Source organism: Oncorhynchus keta, chromosome 26 (genome assembly GCF_023373465.1).
Source record: "Oncorhynchus keta strain PuntledgeMale-10-30-2019 chromosome 26, Oket_V2, whole genome shotgun sequence".
NCBI lineage: Eukaryota > Metazoa > Chordata > Actinopteri > Salmoniformes > Salmonidae > Oncorhynchus > Oncorhynchus keta.
Genome location: NC_068446.1, coordinates 39610963 through 39635019, shown reverse-complemented (window position 1 = coordinate 39635019; position 24057 = coordinate 39610963). Strand labels below are relative to the sequence as shown.

Sequence of the window (24057 nt, the reverse complement as noted above, 5' to 3'; positions counted from 1 at the left end):
GTGGTTCGGGTCTTTGTGGGATTGTGTGGGAGAGTTCATATGGGATTTTATTATGTCTATCGTCAAGAAGTTAGTACCACCCTTGTACAGAGAAGTGAGGACACAAAGCTAATGCTATGGTAATGTCCCTCCTCTGTGATCTTTGATCTTGAAGGAAACAAGTCTATTGCTGAATGTGTGATGGAGGCTGCTTTAAGATGTTAACAACTGCTGAATACTGGTTTTTTGTACATGTCAGGAAATGACGCAGACGTGAGAGGTGATAGAAAATCCTTTGCCGAAATTAGAGCAGTCTGAGGATATTGAGCAGGAAACTCAACCACCAAATGCATTTGTTCTTTGGCCTCTTTTTTTAAGATTGGAGTTTTCAACATGCCTTTTGGCGGGATGTCAGTTACCTTGAAGTGGGATACTTTCACTGTTTCTGGGATGCGAGTTAAAGGAAAAGCCAGTGTGATGAATAGAGGAGGGAAACTTGGCTGAACATCCTGCTCTTCAAAAGGACTGTTTAAACAAAATGGCAAAGCTGGGAAACACAGCTGTCTGACGTGTACTCGTGATGTAGTTTTACGTGTTTATATGACTAAATATGACTATGACTTAATCATGGCGTTGGGTTGTGTATTGGAGAACAATGTAATTGTCTGCATGACTTTCATACCTACATCGTCTCTCCATACATACATACATACATACATACATACATACAGTGGGGCAAAAAAGTATTTAGTCAGCCACAAATTGTGCGGGAGTTGTAGCGATGAGACAAGTTGGTATCTAGTAAAAACAATTGGATACCACGAAATTGGGGAGAAAAGGGGGTAAAATTCAACAACAAAAAAACCCTACAATGTGATTTTCTGGATTTTTTTTCTTCTCATTTTGTCTGTCATAGTTGAAGATCACAGGCCTCTCTCATCTTACAGGCCTCTCTCATCATTTTAAGTGGGAGAACTTGCACAATTGGTGGCTGACTAAATACTTTTTTGCCCCACTGTACATACATACATACAGTTGAAGTCGGAAGTTTACATCCATCTTAGCCAAATACATTTAAACTCAGTTTTTCACAATTCCTGACATTAAATCCTAGTAAAAATTCCCTGCCTTAGGTCAGTTAGGATCACCACTTTATTTTAAGAATGTGAAATGTCAGAATAATAGTAGAGTGATTTATTTCAGCTTTTATTTCTTTCATCACATTCCCAGTGGGTCAGAAGATTACACTCAATTAGTATTTGGTAGCATTGCCTTTAAATTGTTTAACTTGGGTCAAACGTTTCGGGTTGCCTTCCACAAGCTTCCCACAATAAGTTGGGTGAATTTTGTCCCATTCCTCCTGACAGAGCTGGTGTAACCAAGTCAGGTTTGTAGGCCTCCTTGCTCGCACATGTTTTTTCAATTCTGCCCACACATTTTCTATGGGATTGAGGTCAGGGCTTTGTGATGGCCACTCCAATAACTTGACTTTGTTGTCCTTAAGCCATTTTGCCACAACTTTGGAAGTATGCTTGGGGTCGTTGTCTATTTGTAAGACCCATTTGCGACCAAGCTTTAACTTCCTTACTGATGTCTTGAGATGCTGCTTTAATATATCCACAATTTTCCTCTCTCATGATGCCATCTATTTTGTGAAGTGCACCAGTCCCTCCTGTAGCAAAGCACCCCCACAACATGATGCTGCCACCTCCGTGCTTCACGATTTGGATGGTGTTCTTCGGCTTGCAAGCCTCCTCCTTTTTCCTCCAAACATAACGATGGTCATTATGGCCAAACAGTTCTATTTTTGTTTCATCAGACCAGAGGACATTTCTCCAAAAAGTACGATATTTGTCCCCATGTGCAGTTGCAAACCGTAGTCTGTTTTTTTATGGCGGTTTTGGAGCAGTGGCTTCTTTCTTGCTGAGTTGCTTTTCAGGTTATGTCGATATAGGACTCATTTTACTGTGGATATAGATACTTTTGTACCTGTTTTCTCCAGCATCTTCACAAGGTCCTTTGCTGTGGTTCTGGGATTGATTTGCACTTTTCGCACCAAAGTATGTTCATCTCTAGGAGACAGAACGCGTCTCCTTCCTGGGCGGTATGACGGCTGTGTGGTCCCGTGGTGTTTATACTTGTGTACTATTGTTTGTACAGGTGAACGTGGTACCTTCAGGCGTTTGGAAATTGCACCCAAGTATGAGCCAGACTTGTGGAGGTCTACAATGTTTTTCTGAGGTCTTGGTTGATTTCTTTTGATTTTCCCATGATGTCAAGCAAAGAGGCACTGAGTTAGAATGGTAGGCCTTGAAATACATCCACAGGTACACCTCCAATTGACTCAAATGGTGTCAGTTAGCCTATCAGAAGCTTCTAAAGCCACAACATAATTTTCTGGAATTTTCCAAGCTGTTCAATTAAAGGCACAGTCAACTTAGTGTATGTAAACTTCTGGCCCACTGGAATTGTGATACAGTGAGTTATAAGTGAAATAATCTGTCTGTAAACAATTGTTGTCATGCACAAAGTAGATGTCCTAACCGACTTGCCAAATCCATAGTTTGTTTAACAGGAAATTTATGGAGTGGTTGAAAAACGAGTTTTAATGACTCCAACCTAAGTGTATGTACACTTTCGACTTCAACTGTATAACTGGATCTATTTTTGCTGCAACACAGAGTGCTGAGGATTGAATCTAGCCTTAAGTCTCTAACCTAAGGTATTATTCACCCGTCTACCTACTGCGCAGTGTAGACTATTCTAGAACGTTGTTAACTTTTCTCTTAAAGCTACTTGCTGCAAACTCATTTCAGTGAGGATCGGATTACTGGAGTTTTCCTATTATGAATCTGAGTGTGGATTTGCAGTCATGTCTTTGGGGCGGATTTACTTCAGAAAATGTGGGGGTGGAATTGAGCTTCTCGGTTCATTAGCATGAGCGAGTTTCTCAGAGATTACCACAAATTCTAGTTCCACTTTAACCCTTTAGATACCAATATTTTGCCATTAGATACAAGTTCTGATATGCTTCAATTCCCCATAACCATTTTAGAGTTGGTGAGACACAGGGCCACACATATATTACCTTAACTAGAGCACTTAGAGTTGGTGACAGGTAAGGGATGTGCACATGATACCACAGCACTGAACTGGGATACCCATTTACAGCCAGTAGGGATGCTCATTACTTTACTCTTTCGTCTTAACAACATCAGGGAGTCATTAAGCTGGTCCCAGATCTGTTTGTGCTGTAAAGCTCCTGCGGTTACTGTGATGCATAACAATGATCCTAGGAGATAATGATCATTGGGAGGAGATACACAACAAAAACAGATCTGGGATCAGCCTAATGACTTCTACTGCTGTTGTTGTTGCTCCTCTCGTCCCTGTCAGACTGACCAGCCCCTGACTGACACCGACTCTTTGTTTATCGAGTATCACACTGTACCAGTCTGCAGTGTCAGAGAGGGTGGGGGGTGGGGGGGGGGTCATCCTACAGGGACAAGCAGCTGATCGTCATCTCCCCAGGTCTGATATCATGTCTTTTGCTCACGTGTTCTACTACTAGGCTCATGTTTTGAATATCCCCAACGTCCCTATTGTATTATGTCATATTCTGTACTCCCTCACTGCTCTGGAAGATATCGAAACAAAGTGGTGTGGGGATCATCTGAGGACGGCTAGGCTGCTCTTCCAGCAGGCTCTGATGAACAAGGCTTCTCTCTTGGTAGCTCACTGAGCATCTATAGTTGGCCTATGGCAGTACAACTTACAGTAGCTGTCCCTCTCGGTGTGCCTGGTCCCAGATCTGTTTAGGTTGTTTAACCAGCATTTTAGGGTAATTGTCATGACAGAACAAACAGATCAGGGACCAGACTAACAGTTGTTTGCTGCTTTCTGCAGCTAATAGCAGCACTCGAGTCAGTTCTGTAGCAGTGGCCAGGTCACCTGAAGCCCCAGGTCCAGTCTCCTTTCCTCTCTTACAGACTAATGCTGCTTTGCGTCTCACTGAAGAAGAAAAAAAACACAAGAGGCCAAGTCAGGGTAATGATGAGAGATTTGGTCCATTTCCATGGCAACGGCAACCAAGTGAGCCGTGTCCTGTGGTCGGAGTGCTTTTGTTCCGAAATGTCTCTGACTTGTTACCACGACATCCAGAAATGTTCTTATTCCTTTTTTTCCCTTTTATGCCTGTGCTGGTCGGTTCCACTTTACAAGTTCTATTGGCTTTCAGTAGTAATTGTATCCTCTGCTACTACTAATAAGACTGTCTGTTCATCAGTGGTGTAATGATATAGCCAGCATTTAAGAGTAACAAAGCTTACTTTATCATTGACAACGAAAGCTCATTATCACCTCCACCATTCAGAAGAAGTTTCACTTGGTTTTGTATCAGCCAATGATTCTGTTCCTCCTGGGTCAACCGACCGACTCCAACCAATCACAGTATTGCCATGACAATCACTTAATTTACACGTCTATTTTTATTCATTTGTTTACGTGAATATGCATAATACCTGTGACGTGCAGGGGTAGCTATTCAAATGCAAACGTTATAGTTTGGAAATGGATCCAAAGTGTCCATCCTGATTTTGAATCAAAAGTATAAATTCTGATTTTGAATCTCAAGTATACATTCTGATTTTGAATCTAAAGTATACATTCTGATTTTGAATCTAAAGTATACATTCTGATTTTGAATCAAAAGTATACATTCTGATTTTGAATCAAAGTATACATCCTGATTTTGAATCAAAAGTATACATTCTGATTTTGAATCTAAAGTATACATTCTGATTTTGAATCTAAAGTATACATCCTGATTTTGAATCTAAAGTATACATTCTGATTTTGAATCTAAAGTATACATTCTGATTTTGAATCTAAAGTATACATTCTGATTTTGAATCTAAAGGATACATTCTGATTTTGAATCTAAAGGATACATTCTGATTTTGAATCTAAAGGATACATTCTGATTTTGAATCTAAAGTATACATTCTGATTTTGAATCTAAAGTATACATCCTGATTTTGAATCTAAAGTATACATCCTGATTTTGAATCTAAAGTATACATTCTGATTTTGAATCTAAAGTATACATTCTGATTTTGAATCTAAAGTATACATTCTGATTTTGAATCTAAAGTATACATTCTGATTTTGAATCAAAAGTATACATTGTGATTTTGAATCTAAAGTATACATTCTGATTTTGAATCTAAAGTATACATTCTGATTTTGAATCTAAAGTATACATTCTGATTTTGAATCTAAAGTATACATTCTGATTTTGAATCTAAAGTATACATTCTGATTTTGAATCTAAAGTATACATTCTGATTTTGAATCTAAAGTATACATTCTGATTTTGAATCTAAAGTATACATTCTGATTTTGAATCTAAAGTATACATTGTGATTTTGAATCTAAAGTATACATTGTGATTTTGAATCAAAAGGATACATTCTGATTTTGAATCAAAAGTATACATTCTGATTTTGAATCTAAAGTATACATTCTGATTTTGAATCTAAAGTATACATTCTGATTTTGAATCTAAAGTATACATTCTGATTTTGAATCTAAAGTATACATTCTGATTTTGAATCTAAAGTATACATTCTGATTTTGATTCTAAAGTATACATTCTGATTTTGAATCTAAAGTATACATTCTGATTTTGAATCTAAAGGATACATTCTGATTTTGAATCTAAAGTATACATTCTGATTTTGAATCTAAAGGATACATTCTGATTTTGAATCTAAAGGATACATTCTGATTTTGAATCTAAAGGATACATTCTGATTTTGAATCTAAAGTATACATTCTGATTTTGAATCTAAAGTATACATTCTGATTTTGAATCTAAAGGATACATTCTGATTTTGAATCTAAAGGATACATCCTGATTTTGAATCTAAAGGATATATCCTGATTTTGAATCTAAAGTATCAGGTTGTCCTTCTCATCACCCAGGCCACCGTTTTATCCCTTAATAGAGGAATCTGTTCAATCCGTAGTGATGGTTAAGGGCTTTTATGTAAGTAAAGGTCTACCTACACCTGTTGTAGTAAGCATTTCAATGTAAGGTCTACCTACACCTGTTGTAGTAAGCATTTCAATGTAAGGTCTACCTACACCTGTTGTAGTATGCATTTCAATGTAAGGTCTACCTACACCTGTTGTAGTAAGCATTTCAATGTAAGGTCTACCTACACCTGTTGTAGTAAGCATTTCAATGTAAGGTCTACCTACACCTGTTGTAGTAAGCATTTCAATGTAAGGTCTACCTACACCTGTTGTAGTAAGCATTTCAATGTAAGGTCTACCTACACCTGTTGTAGTAAGCATTTCAATGTAAGGTCTACCTACACCTGTTGTAGTAAGCATTTCAATGTAAGGTCTACCTACACCTGTTGTAGTAAGCATTTCAATGTAAGGTCTACCTACACCTGTTGTAGTAAGCATTTCAATGTAAGGTCTACCTACACCTGTTGTAGTAAGCATTTCAATGTAAGGTCTACCTACACCTGTTGTAGTAAGCATTTCAATGTAAGGTCTACCTACACCTGTTGTAGTAAGCATTTCAATGTAAGGTCTACCTACACCTGTTGTAGTAAGCATTTCAATGTAAGGTCTACCTACACCTGTTGTAGTAAGCATTTCAATGTCTACCTACACCTGTTGTCTATTTCAATGTAAGGTCTACCTACACCTGTTGTAGTAAGCATTTCAATGTAAGGTCTACCTTGTAGTAAGCACCTGTTGTAGTAAGCATTTCAATGTAAGGTCTACCTACACCTGTTGTAGTAAGCATTTCAATGTAAGGTCTACCTACACCTGTTGTAGTAAGCATTTCAATGTAAGGTCCACCTACACTTGTTGTACCTACACCTGTTGTAGTAAGCATTTCAATGTAAGGTCTACCTACACCTGTTGTAGTAAGCATTTCAATGTAAGGTCTACCTACACCTGTTGTAGTAAGCATTTCAATGTAAGGTCTACCTACACCTGTTGTAGTAAGCATTTCAATGTAAGGTCTACCTACACCTGTTGTAGTAAGCACTTCAATGTAAGGTCTACCTACACCTGTTGTATTCGGCTCATGTGACAAATAACATTTGATTTGAACATCCGATTTATTGCGCAATTGACAATTAAAGGCAACTTTCCTGCGGTCGCGGAGATTGCATACGCGGTAAACGCTCTATAGCTCGGCTCAATCGGAAAATTCCTTTTACATTTTAACTCGGATCTTCCGCTGTACGGCCTGAATCCAGGCCTTAATCTTTTACCCTGACTCACCTCAGTCGATAATCCAGTAATCACTACTTTGCAGGTGGCCCGGCGACATGAAGCCGACTCTCTGCAGAGGTCTTTCACAGCAAACGGATGACAGTGCAGATACCAAAATGGCAGCAGCACGGGAAAACACTTTTGAATTGTAATGAGTAGAAATGATGACAGGGACGTTCAACAGCATATATACTGAGTAGCCTCGTATGATTTATCCTCTCTCTCTCTCTTTATGTCAGTGACTTCATACCTAAGTGTCTGATATTAACCAATAACCTGAAAACCATATGCTCGCAGCCCTGGTGATGGTGATTGTCAAACGTTCTTAAATATTCAGCCAATGTTGATATGTTACAAAGCCATGCAATTCTAGCTTAGGTCCAATTCTCAATTCCCTTGCATGACAATCCCAATAGCTGTTCTCAACTTTGTTCTGTTCTAAGAAGCTCTGATTTCAAGCCACAGCCAGTAGACATTTGGTGACCTATTTCCTTTTCCAACTTTTGTTCTTGCCTTGACGCACTGTCTCTATAAGCGTCTGGCCCACATACTGTACAGGCACCGTGCAGTACTAAATCTCCCAGACGCAAAGACTGGATGCTCTCCAGCAGGATGTCTTTGGGGCAGACTCTTAAGTTGTTTTTGGGGCAGACTGCTCAGACTGCCAAGATTCTCAGTAGCCTCTTAAGTTGTTGACCTGTGCCAATGTTGCTTATGTCTAGAAGGATTTGAAAGGGAACCCTTTTTAAAGCAAGTACATGAACGATATTGACAAAACACAACCTCTCTCTCCTCATGTTGTTCGATGTTCTCTCCCTTGTAGGACAACGGACTCTCCGCCACAAAAGTGATGTCCTAGAGACTGTGGTGTTAGTCAACCCATCCGAGGATACGGTTGCTTTAGAGGTGCGTTTTCAACATTTAAAAAAAAACATTTAGGAAAATCTAGTCTTGTGCTATATTTAGACCTGTCAATCATTACATGCAAAAAAAAATGTATTTTCTTTTTAACGTTTAATTGTTGATGATTTAGAATCTCATACATTATTTTTTTTTTAATAACATCCTGAAAGAAAACTATTTTCTCTCACTGTGATTTTAAGTGGCATACCAATAACGGCTTAACAAAGTTGAAAAACATTTGATTAAATTCAGAGCTTAACCAAGTGTTTCCCAACTCCTCCAGTAACCCCAACAGCACACATTTTTCTGTTGTAGCCCCTGACAAGCACACCGGATTCAACTGTCAACTAATCATCAAGCCCTCAATTAGTTGAATCAGGTAGAGTTTGTCTGGGGGCTACAATAAAACTGTGTGCTGTTGGGGATACTGGAGGACCAGAGTTGGGAACCACTGGCCCTAACCAATATAAAAATATAAAAGTCATATTATCTTTACCCTGTGCTGTGTCCTATAATTATCCTCTGTCTTGTTCTCTGACCCAGATCCAGTCTCTTGTCACAGACTCAGCAGGACATAAGCTCTTGGTCCTGAGTGGGCAGAACTCAGACCACGGTGACCTGCTTCTCCAAAGTGGAGTTTTCACCTATCAGAGCTTCTCACAAGTCTTTGCTGATCCTGGGGTAAGCTATTACTGTTCAGAACAGTCAATTCCTATTCAGAACAGCCTTTTCTGGCATTGTTGACTCTAGTCTGTAGTACTGAAAGGCTTAGTTTATTTTTAATTTTTAATGAAGATTAGATTACCAATGAAACATGATTCTTAAATATTACTCCCACGAACTGGAATTGTGGATGAAAATCAAAACAGCAATGTCATTGAGCAATTTTTATACATCAGCACTGACCTCTGACCTTGGGGCTTGTCTCTGTCTGTCATTCTCCTGTAGGTCAGTGATTTGCTGGGCGAAGCGGCCCCCGAGCAGCGGGCCACACTCACTGTGTCCTGCCGAGCGGAGGTGGGTTGGAGCTCCCTGGGTCAGCAGCAGCACTTACGGGAGTTCCTTGAGTACAGACTGAACCCTGAGCCTGTGCTCCCCAAGATGGAGGGAGTCACAGAGTTCACGGAGTACATCTCCGAGACGGTAGACGTGCCTTCGCCCTTTGACCTCCTGGAGCCGCCCACATCTGGAGGCTTCCTGAAACTGTCCAGGCCCTGCTGCTATGTCTTCCCTGGGGGGAGGGGCGACTCGGCCCTGTTTGCGGTCAATGGCTTCAACATTCTAGTGGATGGAGGCTCTGAAAGGAAATCATGCTTCTGGAAGTTGGTCAGACACTTGGACCGCATCGACTCGATTTTACTCACTCACATTGGCGCAGACAATCTGCCAGGCATCAACGGGCTTCTTCAAAGGAAAATAGCAGAGCAGGAGGAGGAACAGTCACAAGGCTCTGCTAGCTACAGCGACTGGATGAAGAACCTGATCTCTCCAGAGCTCGGTGTGATCTTCTTCAATGTACCCGAGAAGCTACGTATGCCAGAATCAAACCTAAAGGTCAAGCGTAGCATCGAGGAGGCCTCACTCACGTTGCAGTACCTCAACAAACTGGGAATCAAGCCGGAGCCTCTCTGTAGACTGGTCAGTAACCCTGTTGAGCCTTTAACTCTTTTCCATAAGATGGGAGTGGGCAAGTTAGACATGTATGTTCTGAACCCCGTCAAGGACAGTAAAGAGATGCAGTTTCTCATGCAAAAGTGGGCGGGTAACAGCAAGGCCAAAACTGGCATTGTGCTCCCCAATGGAAAAGAGGGAGAAATATCTGTACCTTACCTGACGTCAGTTACAGCATTAGTCGTCTGGCTTCCTGCCAATCCTGCAGAAAAGATTGTCAGAGTGCTGTTCCCAGGAAACGCACCACAAAACAAAATCCTGGAGGGCCTGGAGAAATTAAAGCACCTTGACTTCTTGCGATACCCGGTAGCCACACAAAAAGACATTGCCTCAGGAGCTCCACCTGCTGTTGTAAAACAGACAAAGCTGAAGCAAAGGACAGACAGCAAAGAGAGTCTCAAATCATCTCCCAAGACTACCAAATCCCCAAAGAAAGAAGCAGACGATGAGGTTTCGGTGACCACAGAGGCAAAGAGTGACTCTGTGAAGGAAGGTAGGAAACTGGTAGAGAATGAAAAACCCACAAAAATACTAAAATCCAAGACTGATGGACCAGAAAATAAACAACTTTTGAAGGAGAAATCCTTGAAAAAACACTCAAAGGAAAGGGCATCCAAGATGGATGAGAAAAAAGACAAGGAAAAGAAAGAGATCAAACATGTCAAGAAAGATGACGCAACTAAAAAAGAAGACAAAAAAAAAGACCCCAAAGTTGACAAGAAAAAGGACACGTCCAAACCAGAGTTGAGAAAGATAACAAAACCTGACCTAAAACCCCTCACACCAGAGGTCAGAAAGACCCTGCACAGGGCAAAAGCGTCAAGTAAACCCAAAACCGACAAAAGCAAAGTCAAAACGGCCAAGGCAGAGCCTGCTGAACCCAAATCTGAGGAACTAGCAGCAGATACCATTCAGCCTGAGCCATTACAGAATGGGGCTGGTGAGGGCATGTCTGCTTCCTCCACTCCAGAGGATCTTACCAAGCCACCAGAGAGTGCAGTGGAGACACCAGCAGAAGAAAGCATGACCGAATCCCCTACCCAGGAGGAGGAGAAAGAACAGGAAACTGTCTCTCAAACTCCAACGGGCACAAAGTCACCTGAGAAGGGAGCAGCCACAGCAATGGGATTTGAGACTGAATCTCAAAGAAAAGAGGACAAATTAGCACAAGAGCATAAAGAAGAATTTCAAGCACAGGATGTGGATATCTATGAGGATGAGGGAGCTGCCATTGAGGACGATGAGGTGGAGGAAAAAGAAGGCCTGATAGCAGAGAGGAAAATGGTAGAGGAAGAGGAAGATATGGGGATAGGGGAGGAGGAAGAGGAAGGAGAAGATAACAGACTAGACAGGAAACATGAGGTGGAGGAAATGGAGAAAGCTGAAAAGCCCACAGCTATGGCTAAAGAGGAAAGCAGAAGGCCTTCATCCCAGGAGGAGGAAGAGGAAGATGAAGATGTTGTTGAAAAGGCCGAGCTGGAAGAGGTAGAAGACTTAGACGTGATAGCTGATGAAGAGGTCAAAGACAAACCTGAAGCGGGAGAGAAAGAAACATCGGCCAAGAACTGGGAAAGCAAAGCAGTCGAACAGACTGCTGGAGCCAAAGAGGAGGATGAGGAAGATGAGGAAGGCTACATCTCAAATGTTGGAGGCGCTACAGCCGACATAGTATCAACACTGCAAGGAGCCGCTGCTGCCGAGCCCATCTCCTTCATTCAAGACGAAACCATTCCCGGTTACTCCGAAACTGAACAGACCATCTCGGATGAGGAGATTCACGAGGAGGCGGAAGACAGGATACCACACCTCCAATACGAAGTGGGTACATATGACATCTCTGTCCCAGATCAGACAGGCTCCTTGGACACCATCCACAGGATGAAGGAGATGCAAGCAGCAGCTATGGCTGATGTAACAACCAAAGGTTTCATGAGTGGACAGGAGCAAGTATCAGTATTCACTAACATCATGTCTGCTCCCTTGGCAGAGGAAGAACTTGTTTCCTCAGCCACATCCATCACGGAGTATGATAAATTGTCCTCCTTTCCTACCTCTATTGCAGAGGACCAATTGGTTACTCCCGTCACTACACCTCAGACTGAGGAAACGGGCAAAAGCTCACTGGTTAACGATACTGTTAACAGCGTTCCCATGGCAATTCCAACCGAGGCCACACATGGGAAAGAACACTTCCACTCTGCTGGGACCATCTCACCAACATCATCCTTGGAGGACGACAAGTGCTTAAAGTCACCTCCATCTGAGGAGTGCCTTCCTGTTGTCTCTGATGTGAAGACTGAGGATAAGGTCATCAAGGCTCACGACGAAGAGGAAGAAGAAGAAGACCAAACTCCTAACGTTGACATTTCACGTGAAAAACTACAGGAGAGTTTTTGCTCTCCTCAAATGTTCCAGGATAGAGAAAGGGATGTGGAAAAGCTCCCTGAGTCTCGTGTCTCCAAACCTGTTCAGGATTTGAAGCTGGATCAACCACCAGTTGATGAGGAGGTAGAGCTCTTTAAGTCCAAAGAAGACATCTCCACGGCAGTGCCTCCAAAACCCCTTTCACCTCCACCCTCTTTCTCAAAGCCATTTAGGTCAGACTCAGTTACTTCAGAAGGTGAAGAGCGGTGCTTCAGTCCAGACGATAGCACTGTGAAAATGGCCTCTCCCACACAGTCTGGACCTCCCAGTGCAACCCACTCTCCTCTTCATCAGTCGCCTGTGGAAGAAAAGACCAAGAGCTTCCCAGGACTGGAGCATCAAACACAGGAGGACATTCATGATTCAGCCACCAAAACAGACAATGAGGATGCGAAGAAAGATCCAGAAGATAATAAGGAAAACCTAGATGCTGCCATCCAGAAAGAAAGTCAACGTGAGTCAGATGCACCACCATCTGGGGAGAAATCATTTGAACAAGACTTGGCGGTTACAAAAGTAGAAGAAAAAGATGGTCTCTCCGCTTCCACAGATGAGATCCAACTGAAACAGGAGACAACTCCTCTTCCCTCTGAGTCAGTCACAAGGAAAGATGAAGTTTCCTTATTAGGAAAGGAATCTTTACGGGAAGACATTTCTAGTGGTGAGGCTATACTCGGACACAGTGATGAGGAAGATGATGATGACCATCAAGAGAAAGAATCCAAAGTGTGCAGTAAGGCTAAATTTCCAAAGGAGAAGGAGAGTAGCTTCTTAGATGATGACGACGGTGAGGATGATGATGATGATGATGATACTTCTGATGTAAAACCCATAAAACAGGACATGAAGGAGAAAGAGACAGAAAAGGTTGGTACCACTGAAGCTGAACCCATCAAGGAAGATACAGATTTGAAAGTGAAGGAAAAATGTGATATTCATGAAGTTGAACCCATCAAGGAAGATAAGAAAGTAACAGAAAAGGTTGGTACGACTGAAGTTGAACCCATCAAGGAAGATAAGAAAGTAACAGAAAAGGTTGGTACGACTGAAGCTGAACCCATCAAGGAAGATAAGAAAGTAACAGAAAAGGTTGGTACGACTGAAGTTGAACCCATCAAGGAAGATAAGAAAGTAACAGAAAAGGTTGGTGCTACTGAAGCTGAACCCATCGAGGAAGATAAGAAAGTAACAGAAAAGGTTGGTACGACTGAAGTTGAACCCATCAAGGAAGATAAGAAAGTAACAGAAAAGGTTGGTGCTACTGAAGCTGAACCCATCGAGGAAGATAAGAAAGTAACAGAAAAGGTTGGTACGACTGAAGCTGAACCCATCAAGGAAGATAAAGATACTTGTGGGGCCGAGCTCATCAAGGAGAAGTGTGAACCTCTGAAAGAAGAGAAACAGAAAGAAATAGAGACTATATTAACTTCTAAAGATGAGCTAAGCTCTTGTATCTCTACCTCTAAATTGGAGCCAGCCTCAGACTCCACCACAACACAACAAATAGTACAAGAGAAAGATACCCTTGTGGCTGAAGCCATGAAAGATGAGACGAAAGAAAAGGATACCTTTGACACTGAACCGATAAGAGAAGATAAAATAGAAAAAGAGCGAGATACCCTTGTCAGTGAACCGACGAAAGAAGAGCACAGAGAGAAAGAGAAGGGTGATACATGCATGGCTGAATCCACCCAGGGCGAGAATAAAGAAAATTATAATTTGTTTGAGATGGAAGAGAACATGGAGAAAGAGAAAGATGATACTCATGTGGCTGATGTCAGTAAAGAACGGAAGATGGAAAATGAGCAAGAGAAAGAAGATACTAGTGATTTCGAAGACGTCAAAGATGAGACAGATAGAGATGAACGTTATGAAGCTGAACCCATCAGAGAGGAAAGCCAGAAAGATAGAGATGAACATTATGAAGCTGAACCCATCAGAGAGGAAAGCGAGAAAGATAGAGATGAACGTTATGAAGCTGAACCCATCAGAGAGGAAAGCCAGAAAGATAGAGATGAACGTTATGAAGCTGAACCCATCAGAGAGGAAAGCGAGAAAGATGGAGATGAACGTTATGAAGCTGAACCCATCAGAGAGGAAAGCGAGAAAGATAGAGATGAACGTTATGAAGCTGAACCCATCAGAGAGGAAAGCCAGAAAGATGGAGATGAACGTTATGAAGCTGAACCCATCAGAGAGGAAAGCCAGAAAGATAGAGATGAACGTTATGAAGCTGAACCCATCAGAGAGGAAAGCGAGAAAGATAGAGATGAACGTTATGAAGCTGAACCCATCAGAGAGGAAAGCGAGAAAGATAGAGATGAACGTTATGAAGCTGAACCCATCAGAGAGGAAAGCGAGAAAGAAAATGAAACAGCTGACAAAGTCAAAGATGAGAAGAGCAAGGAAGAGACAGAAAAATATGATTCTCATGAGATTGAACCTGCGAAAGAGGAGGAAGAGGAGATGCAAGAGAAAGATCTACGAGAGGCCTTACAGCGCACCACACAGACAAGAACGGTAGAGAAACTAGAGGTGACGTCTGCGACAAAGCTTGAGTCTACATTTCAGGTTCAGTACTCAGATGGAGATGAGGAGGAGGAAGAGGAAGATGAATCCATTTGTATGACTGGTGCAGGCTCAAGACCTTTATCAGTGGAACCTAGACAATCAGAGCACGACATCATGTCTCAACATCTGCACTCAACTCAGCCATCAGAGAATGTGCTTAGTGACCAAACGAAGGACCGCCACTCTGAACAGACCACTGGGCTTGTGTCCTCATTACCGAAACGGGAGGCCTCTCCTGATAAAGACATCAAAGAGCAGCATAAAGAAGGACACCATAGACTCTCCCCTGAACTAGAAAAGGACACCAGGACAACTGAGACCACATCAGGACCCCATCTCAGCCAAGAGCCCACCATTGGTTTCCCTACCATGAAAGAGGATCCAGTCTCTGCTATCTCTACCACTAAAAAAGAACCAGTCTCAGATTCCATCACTACAGACAGCCAGGCTATAAGTTCAACACTATCAAGCACCGATAGCCAGGCTATAAGTTCAACATTATCAAGCACCGATAGCCAGGCTGTAAGTTCAACACTATCAAGCACCGATAGCCAGGCTGTAAGTTCAACACTATCAAGCACCGATAACCAGGCTATAAGTTCAACACTATCAAGCACCGATAACCAGGCTGTAAGTTTAGCACTATCAAGCACCGATAGCCAGGCTATAAGTTCAACACTATCAAGCTCTGACAGCCAGGCTATAAGTTCAACACTATCAAGCGCTGACAGCCAGGCTATAAGTTCAACACTATCAAGCGCTGACAGCCAGGCTATAAGTTCAACACTATCAAGCGCTGACAGCCAGGCTGTAAGTTCAACACTATCAAGCACCGACAGCCAGGCTGTAAGTTCAACACTATCAAGCACCGACAGCCAGGCTATAAGTTCAACACTATCAAGCGCTGACAGCCAGGCTATAAGTTCAACACTATCAAGCGCTGACAGCCAGGCTGTAAGTTCAACACTATCAAGCGCTGACAGCCAGGCTGTAAGTTCAACACTATCAAGCGCTGACAGCCAGGCTGTAAGTTCAACACTATCAAGCGCTGACAGCCAGGCTGTAAGTTCAACACTATCAAGCGCTGACAGCCAGGCTGTAAGTTCAACACTATCAAGCGCTGACAGCCAGGCTGTAAGTTCAACACTATCAAGCACCGATAGCCAGGCTGTAAGTTCCACTCTCTCGAGCACCGATAGCCAGGCTGTAAGTTCCACTCTCTCGAGCACCGATAGCCAGGCTGTAAGTTCCACTCTCTCGAGCACCGATGGCCAGGCTGTAAGTTCCACTCTCTCAAGCACCGACAGCCAGGCTGTAAGTTCCACTCTCTCGAGCACCGATAGCCAGGCTGTAAGTCTCTCAAGCACCGATAGCCAGGCTGTAAGTTCCACTCTCTCGAGCACCGATAGCCAGGCTGTAAGTTCCACTCTCTCGAGCACCGATAGCCAGGCTGTAAGTTCCACTCTCTCAAGCACCGATAGCCAGGCTGTAAGTTCCACTCTCTCGAGCACCGATAGCCAGGCTGTAAGTTCCACTCTCTCGAGCACCGATAGCCAGGCTGTAAGTTCCACTCTCTCAAGCACCGACAGCCAGGCTGTAAGTTCCACTCTCTCGAGCACCGATAGCCAGGCTGTAAGTTCCACTCTCTCGAGCACCGATAGCCAGGCTGTAAGTTCCACTCTCTCGAGCACCGAGAGCCAGGCTGTAAGTTCCACTCTCTTGAGCACCGATAGCCAGGCTGTAAGTTCCACTCTCTCGAGCACCGACAGCCAGGCTGTAAGTTTCACTCTCTCGAGCACCGATAGCCAGGCTGTAAGTTCCACTCTCTCGAGCACCGATAGCCAGGCTGTAAGTTCCACTCTCTCGAGCACTGATAGCCAGGCTGTAAGTTCCACTCTCTCGAGCACCGATAGCCAGGCTGTAAGTTCCACTCTCTCGAGCACCGATAGCCAGGCTGTAAGTTCCACTCTCTCGAGCACCGAGAGCCAGGCTGGTGTGGAGGAATCCCCCCAGCATGAAACACTGCTGCCTTCTATTACAACAAGCAAAGAAGCATCTAATACGGATGAAAAGGCGAAGCATGTTTCTCAAAAAGGAGAGGAGAAACCAGGCAAGGAAGCTGAGAGGGAATTGGAAACAGAGCGGGAAGTTGCTTCCCCGGGACACACAAAACCTTGTTCATATTTTCTCTTGGATAAAGATTCTGCAAAGTTTCCGGAGGAAGTGGGCCAAATTGATGCTACAAAAGCAGACAGTGCCTCTGAAAATGTGGAAGGTTTTGACAAAATGAGAACAGAGAAGGAGGCGATCAGTGTGGGCTTGCAAGAAGAAAATCAGGGCTTTGGCATGTCTAAGTATGAACCCGATGAAAAGCCCATTTCGAAAGCAGAGGCATCAGACAATAAAGAAGCCAGTGAGGTTTCTAGAGAGTTTGATCAGTCAGCACATATTGGCGTTGATGATAACAGGAGAACTAGGCAGGCAGACGCTGGTGCAGCTGAATTCGACTCAGAGGACGAGGAAAAAGAGGAACCGCTGTCATTCAGTAGCGTTGATTACACTCCCCCACGTTTCACAGAGAGCGAGAGAAGCCCCAGTTGTAGCCCAAGTGCCTTCCCTGAACACAATGACAAAGAGAAAGGTCAAGAAGAAGAGAGTGATAGGAAGGAGGGACATGCTACACCACACGTGGAAAACAGCTTTGCATATTCAGAGACTCAAGACAACAAAACCACCCCAGCAGAGCCATGCTCATTACCTTTCAATCTCAAAGAAGATAAACCTGAAAAAGTTGAGAAAGATGAAATGAAGGATGATGCCTGGTCGGCCCCTCAAACATCTACAGGAGAGACGGACAAGACTGGAGCATCTCCTAGTATAGAGGAGTATCTGCCAGTCCAGTCATGCAGAAAGGAAACAGCCTCTCTGTCATGGGGCCAATCCAACCTTGGTGCCCAAGCCTCAGCTACTGCCATGCTTTTTGAAGACATCCCTGAGAAGCAGACAACAGAGAAGGAAAAAGATGAGCCAGTGAAAGACAAGTTGGATTCATCTGATAGTGAGCGAGGAGACTCTCCCTCTGGTCGCTACTCACCAGCGGAGAAAGACATGTTACCCCGTCAAGTTTCGCCTAAGGAAAAGGAAAATCAGGCTACTGCTGCCCCCCTGGCCGCGTACTCAGGACATCTCATAGACGATAATGTTCTTGCATCTGAGTACACTCAAATTGGCAGCTCTATCACCAGTAAATCTACAATGGGCTATTCTGAGAGAGAAGACACCCCGGACAGTGTGTATAAGAGGCTACTGGTGGTGGGAGAGGATTATGATGATGATGATGACGATGATGATGATGAAGATGAGGACGGTGAAGATGCGGAGGAAGAAGAAGAAGAAGCCAGTGATCTAGATGTGGAGAAGGGTGCAAGAGAGCAGTCTGAAAAAGAAATCTGTAAAACGACATCGGATGATACCACGCCTTCTAAACTTCTTGTTACAGAAGAAGAGGACAAGAAGGCCCTCTCACCCGAACCCAACCTCCTCAAAAAGGAGGAACCTACCCATTCAATGACCACAATCTGCCCTCCACTGGTAGATACTGCAGATTCCCTTTTGAAGAATGTAGTTGGTGCCTCGCCACTCCAGTCTGGCAGTTCCACTGCAATAGAACAAACAGGATCTGGAGGATATCCTTCTGAATCTTCAGAGTTTTCTGAGGACAGCCAGCTGGGGTTAAAGGAGGAGAGGTTTGACAGTCCTGACCTATCTCTGCCCACCAAGTCCAGTGAAGATAAACATTACAGTCAGGGAGACATTGAAGCTGAGAGGCAGAGAAGCCCAGATACCGCTAGTCGAAAACCAGAGGAAGCTCCTTCGTCTTACCTCCCATCTGCCTCAGCTTCTCTATCAACAAGCCACCAGTTCCGAGAGGAGGTAGAGAGTCCCGTTACAGTGTCTAGTGCCCCCTACAGGACAGATTCTGAGGTTGCTTCCTTTGAGTATTCTTCATTCAAAGATGAAGAATCCTCAGTCAAGCACTCAATCCTCTCAACCACAAGGGTAATACTAAAAGAGGAGTACCTAGAAGCCTCTGAAAAGCTTACCTCAACAACTACAACTACATTCAGTCTGACACAAGTCTCTCCAGTCTTACCCACTCCAGCCAAAGACACTATTCAACAAGACACATCATCAAGCCATAAAATGGACAAGGGTCAGACCTCTGATACCTTTCATAAACTTGAGGGCATTGTTGAAACCAAAACCATGTCTGCTGGGGCTTCAGAACCATTAAGTTCCCAGCTGTCCAAACCCGCTGAAACCATATCCACTTCAAGGGCTCTCTTTGATGTTTCCCCATTGCAAAGAGCTGACTCTCCTGACAGAGAATCCCAGGGCTCATTGGACAGCAAAGAGTCCTACACTCTTCCATGCCGCATTGAATGCCAGAAATCTTCAGTGACAGAGCAAAAAGAAGGCATGCTGTCCATAACTGAGACACACATGGTCACCATCGTCTCCAGTACAACCACAACAGTGACCCAATCTGATGTGGTGACAAAACCACAGGAGTCAACTGAAGCCTCTTCCAATGGGCCTACTGAGGTTCGCACAAGTGCCCAAGACGTCTTCAGTGAAGCAAGCAAAGCCTCTTGTGCCACAATGTCAGATCTACCTAAATCTGATCTGCTTAAATCTGATCAGAAAAAGGAGGAAGAAGAAGAAGAGACAAAGAAAGATAAAGATCAGATGGAAATGAAAGTGGAGGAGAAGAAAGAGAGCAAAGTAGAGACCCTAAAGGAGGACAAGGAAATGCCAGAGCAAAAGGATAAGGAGAAGAAAGAGATGGCTGGAGAGGAGGAAGAGGTAGAGGAAAAGCAATTGGAGGAGAAAGACGGGAAGGAGGAGGAGAAGAAAGACCAGGCTGATGAGGAGAGTGAAAAGGAGAAGGAGAGGAAAGAGGGAGAGAAAGAGAAAGTAGAGGATAAAAAAGCAGAGAAACCGGAAGAGAAGATGTCCGAAAGGAGAAGGAGTAGCTTATCTGACTGGGAACTCCTACAAGGGCCGGGCGCATGCCCAAGCGCCCCTCCAGGCTATGAAGATGACAGGGAAGAGGAGGAGGAAGTGTACGAAACGGAAGAAGCAGAAGAAGCAGAGGAAGAATATGGCGAAGAAGAATGCGTAGCTCCAGGCCAGCCCACCCCTCTGTCCACAGCAGAACATGCCCACCATACAAAGGCATCTGCCAAAATAGATGGAGTATCCAGTCGTCCCACTGACCTGCATATGGAGGCTACCTCCTCGTCCCCCCCTAGCTACTCCTCATGTGAATACAAACACAGCAAAGGAGAAATCTCCCCATCCTTCATCAACCCAAGTCCACACGCCCTCTCCAGCGATGATGGCGAAGAGGACAAAGGGAGCGACCACTCTCTTGAGGGGGATGAAGACGACCGCGAGCAACACTCGGTCAAGAGGAGGTCTCACAAGCAGAAGCGACATCTCACTCAATGTGGAGCTACTGGAGCAGGGGAGGGGTCGCAACCAGTTTCCATGCCTCCTGGTGGCATGGCAACTGGACTCGGGGTGGTGCTAGCTGGAGAGGAGACGCCCCCCACATCAGTGAGCGACTCATTAGCTTCGGAGTCTGACTCAGACGTACCTCCAGAGACCGAGGAGTGCCCGTCGATTACAGCAGAGGGAAACCTGGACTCAGACGAAGATGCAGAACACCTGCCGGTGGACAAACTATCTGCATCTGCCACCGGAGGGGGCCATCAACCCCCCTCGCCCAGATCAGCTGCGAAGGCCCACGACCCCATACCTGCCCCTATGAAGGACCCCCTCCCTCACCCGCCACACCCTGATGTGTGCATGGTGGACCCAGAGGCCCTCTCTAACGACCAGAGCAGCACGGAGAAACTTCTCAAGAAGGATCACAAGACAACGAAGAGCCTGCGGAAGGGCCTGGGCAAACCTAAGTCTGCGTCCCCAGCCCGGAAGGGGAAGAGGTCCACCACCCCTGTGAAGCAGACCTCCAAGGACTCCTCGCCTCGATCGGCCTCTCTGAGAAGGAGGGACACGGAAAGGAGCTCCAGGCTGATGCAGAAGTCCGAGGGCCTGGGATCCAAGGGGGACCTACACGCTCCAGGGAAAGGCCTGGTGAACGGCGTCAAGAGCAATTTGGGTAAAAAATAAAGAAGGATGATATGACTCCATATTCAATAGTAGAGGAAACTTGAAAAACATCAAAGATGATAACAATGCAATAGGTTATAACCTTGAAGGGGAAAGGAAACACTTTAGGAAGTAAATCAGTTACAGCTAGCTGCTGTTCTAAATCCTAGTGTTTCCATTCCCCTTTAAATTTAAAAAATCATCCCCCAAAGGCTTGATGACACAAACTTCCCCATTCTAATTTAATCTTGATTGACATAGAAGTCTGAATCTCCCCCCCTCCCCCCATTCAAACATGGGAAAAGTCATTAGACATTCTAAAGTCATTAGTCATTCTAAAGTCATTAGACATTCTAAAGTCATTAGACATTCTGAAGTCTAAAGTCATTAGTCATTCTAGTCATTAGTCATTCTAAAGTCATTAGACATTCTAAAGTCATTAGACGTTCAAAATTCATTAGACGTTCAAAAGTCATTAGACGTTCTAAAGTCATTAGACGTTCTAAAGTCATTAGACGTTCTAAAGTCATTAGACATTCTAAAGGCATTAGACATTCAAAAGTCTAGTCGTTAGTCATTCTAAAGGCATTAGTCATCCTAATGTCATTAGTCATTCTAAAGTCATCAGACATTCTAAAGTCATAAGACATTCTAAAGGCATTAGACATTCGAAAGGCATTAGACATTCTAAAGGCATTAGACATTCTAAAGTCATTAGACGTTCAAAAGTCATTAGTCGTTCAAAAGTCATTAGTCATTCTAGTCATTAGTCATTCTAAAGTCATTAGTAATTCTGAAGGCATTAGACATTCTGAAGGCATAAGACATTCAAAAGTCTAAAGTCATTAGTGATTCTAAAGGCATTAGACGTTCTAAAGGCATTAGACGTTCTAAAGGCATTAGACATTCTAAAGGCATTAGACATTCTAAAGTCATAAGACATTCTAAAGGCATTAGACATTCTAAAGGCATTAGACGTTCTAAAGTCATTAGTCATTCTAAAGGCATTAGTCATCCGAAAGTCATTAGTCATCCGAAAGTCAATTGACGTTCAAAAGTCATTAGACGTTCTAAAGTCATTAGACGTTCTAAAGTCATTAGACATTCTAAAGGCATTAGACATTCAAAAGTCCAGTCGTTAGTCATTCTAAAGGCATTAGTCATCCTAATGTCATTTCTAAAGTCATCAGACATTCTAAAGTCATAAGACATTCTAAAGGCATTAGACATTCTACAGTCATTAGTCATTCTAAAGGCATTAGTCATCCTAATGGCATTAGTCATTCTAAAGTCATTAGTCATTCTAAAGTCATTAGTCATTCTAAAGTCATTAGACATTCTAAAGGCATTAGACATTCTAAAGGCATTAGACATTCTAAAGTCATTAGACGTTCAAAAGTCATTAGTCGTTCAAAAGTGATTAGTCATTCTAGTCATTAGTCATTCTAAAGTCATTAGTCATTCTGAAGGCATTAGACATTCTGAAGGCATAAGACATTCAAAAGTCTAATGTCATTAGTGATTCTAAAGGCATTAGACGTTCTAAAGGCATTAGACGTTCTAAAGGCATTAGACATTCTAAAGGCATTAGTCATTCTAAAGTCATTAGTCATTCTAAAGGCATTAGACATTCTAAAGTCATAAGACATTCTAAAGGCATTAGACATTCTAAAGGCATTAGACGTTCTAAAGTCATTAGTCATTCTAAAGGCATTAGTCATCCGAAAGTCATTAGATGTTCTAAAGTCATTAGACGTTCTAAAGTCATTAGACGTTCTAAAGTCGTTAGTCATTCTAAAGGCATTAGTCATCCTAATGTCATTAGTCATTCTAAAGTCATAAGACATTCTAAAGTCATAAGACATTCTAAAGGCATTAGACATTCTACAGTCATTAGTCATTCTAAAGTCATTAGTCATTCTAAAGTCATTAGACATTCTAAAGTCATTAGACATTCTAAAGTCATTAGACGTTCTAAAGTCATTAGTCGTTCTAAAGGCATTAGACGTTCTAAAGGCATTAGACGTTCTAAAGGCATTAGACATTCTAAAGGCATTAGTCATTCTAAAGTCATTAGTCATTCTAAAGGCATTAGACATTCTAAAGGCATTAGACATTCTAAAGGCATTAGACATTCTAAAGGCATTAGATATTCTAAAGGCATTAGACATTCTAAAGTCATTAGACATTCAAAAGTCATTAGACGTTCAAAAGTCATTAGTCGTTCAAAAGTCATTAGTCATTCTAGTCATTAGTCATTCTAAAGTCATTAGAGACTTCTCCAATTTTACAATATGGTCCCTCCTCCTTCAGGTACCAACTCCCAGAAATCTAGTTCAGCCGTCCCCCCTGGGCCTCCAATCTATGTGGACCTGGCCTACGTGCCCAACCACTGCAGTGCCAAGAATGTGGACCAGGAGTTCTTCAAGCGGGTGCGTGCTGCGTACTACGTGGTGAGCGGCAACGACCCGGCCGGTGGAGAGCCTAGTCGTGGTGTCCTGGATGCCCTTTTGGAGGGCAAGGCCACATGGGGCTCCAATCTACAGGTGCTTGCTCTATTTCTTTCCCTTAGTCTCTCTCTGTCTGCATACATGCAGGCTCGGCTGTTAAGTAAATGTTTGACTTTTCTCCACATTGTTAGTACATTCTGTTTGACTTTTTTTTCTTCCACATTTCGTTTTCTACGTTTTTCCTAAATTTGTTTTGACTTTTCTCCACATTTCCATTTAGCCTGTGTTTTCACGCTGTGAAGACATTCTGCACCACTGCTAATCTCAGGATCCAGAGGGATATATTCAGAATCACTGATCTGAATCACTTGTAAAATGGACTTGGTAGTGTAAACAGATGCTTGACAATGCTTTAGACAATGTACAGCCACTGAGACGGACATCATTATTTGAGCATTTAGATTGTGAATGTTACAATGTACACTACCGTTCAAAAGTTTGGGGTCACTTAGAAATGTCCTTGTTTTCCATGAAAACATACATGAAATGAATTACAAAATGAATAGGAAATATAGTC

General features: G+C 43.1%; 1 protein-coding gene across 7 annotated transcripts in view; it reads left to right on the top strand.

Moving 5' to 3' along the window:
* LOC118373909 (microtubule-associated protein 1B-like) overlaps positions 1 to 24057 on the top strand; it is a 97517-nt gene that overhangs the window by 64801 nt on the left and 8659 nt on the right. For 2 of the 7 annotated variants that reach the window (XM_052480802.1, XM_052480808.1), the window contains 4 exons: positions 8108 to 8190; positions 8731 to 8868; positions 9136 to 21040; positions 23344 to 23576. In XM_052480802.1, the coding sequence (XP_052336762.1) occupies positions 8108 to 8190; positions 8731 to 8868; positions 9136 to 21040; positions 23344 to 23576 (12359 nt within the window). The remainder of the gene's footprint in view (positions 1 to 8107; positions 8191 to 8730; positions 8869 to 9135; positions 21041 to 23343; positions 23577 to 24057) is intronic. The other 5 variants (XM_052480805.1, XM_052480806.1, XM_052480803.1 and 2 more) reach the window with 5 other exon arrangements.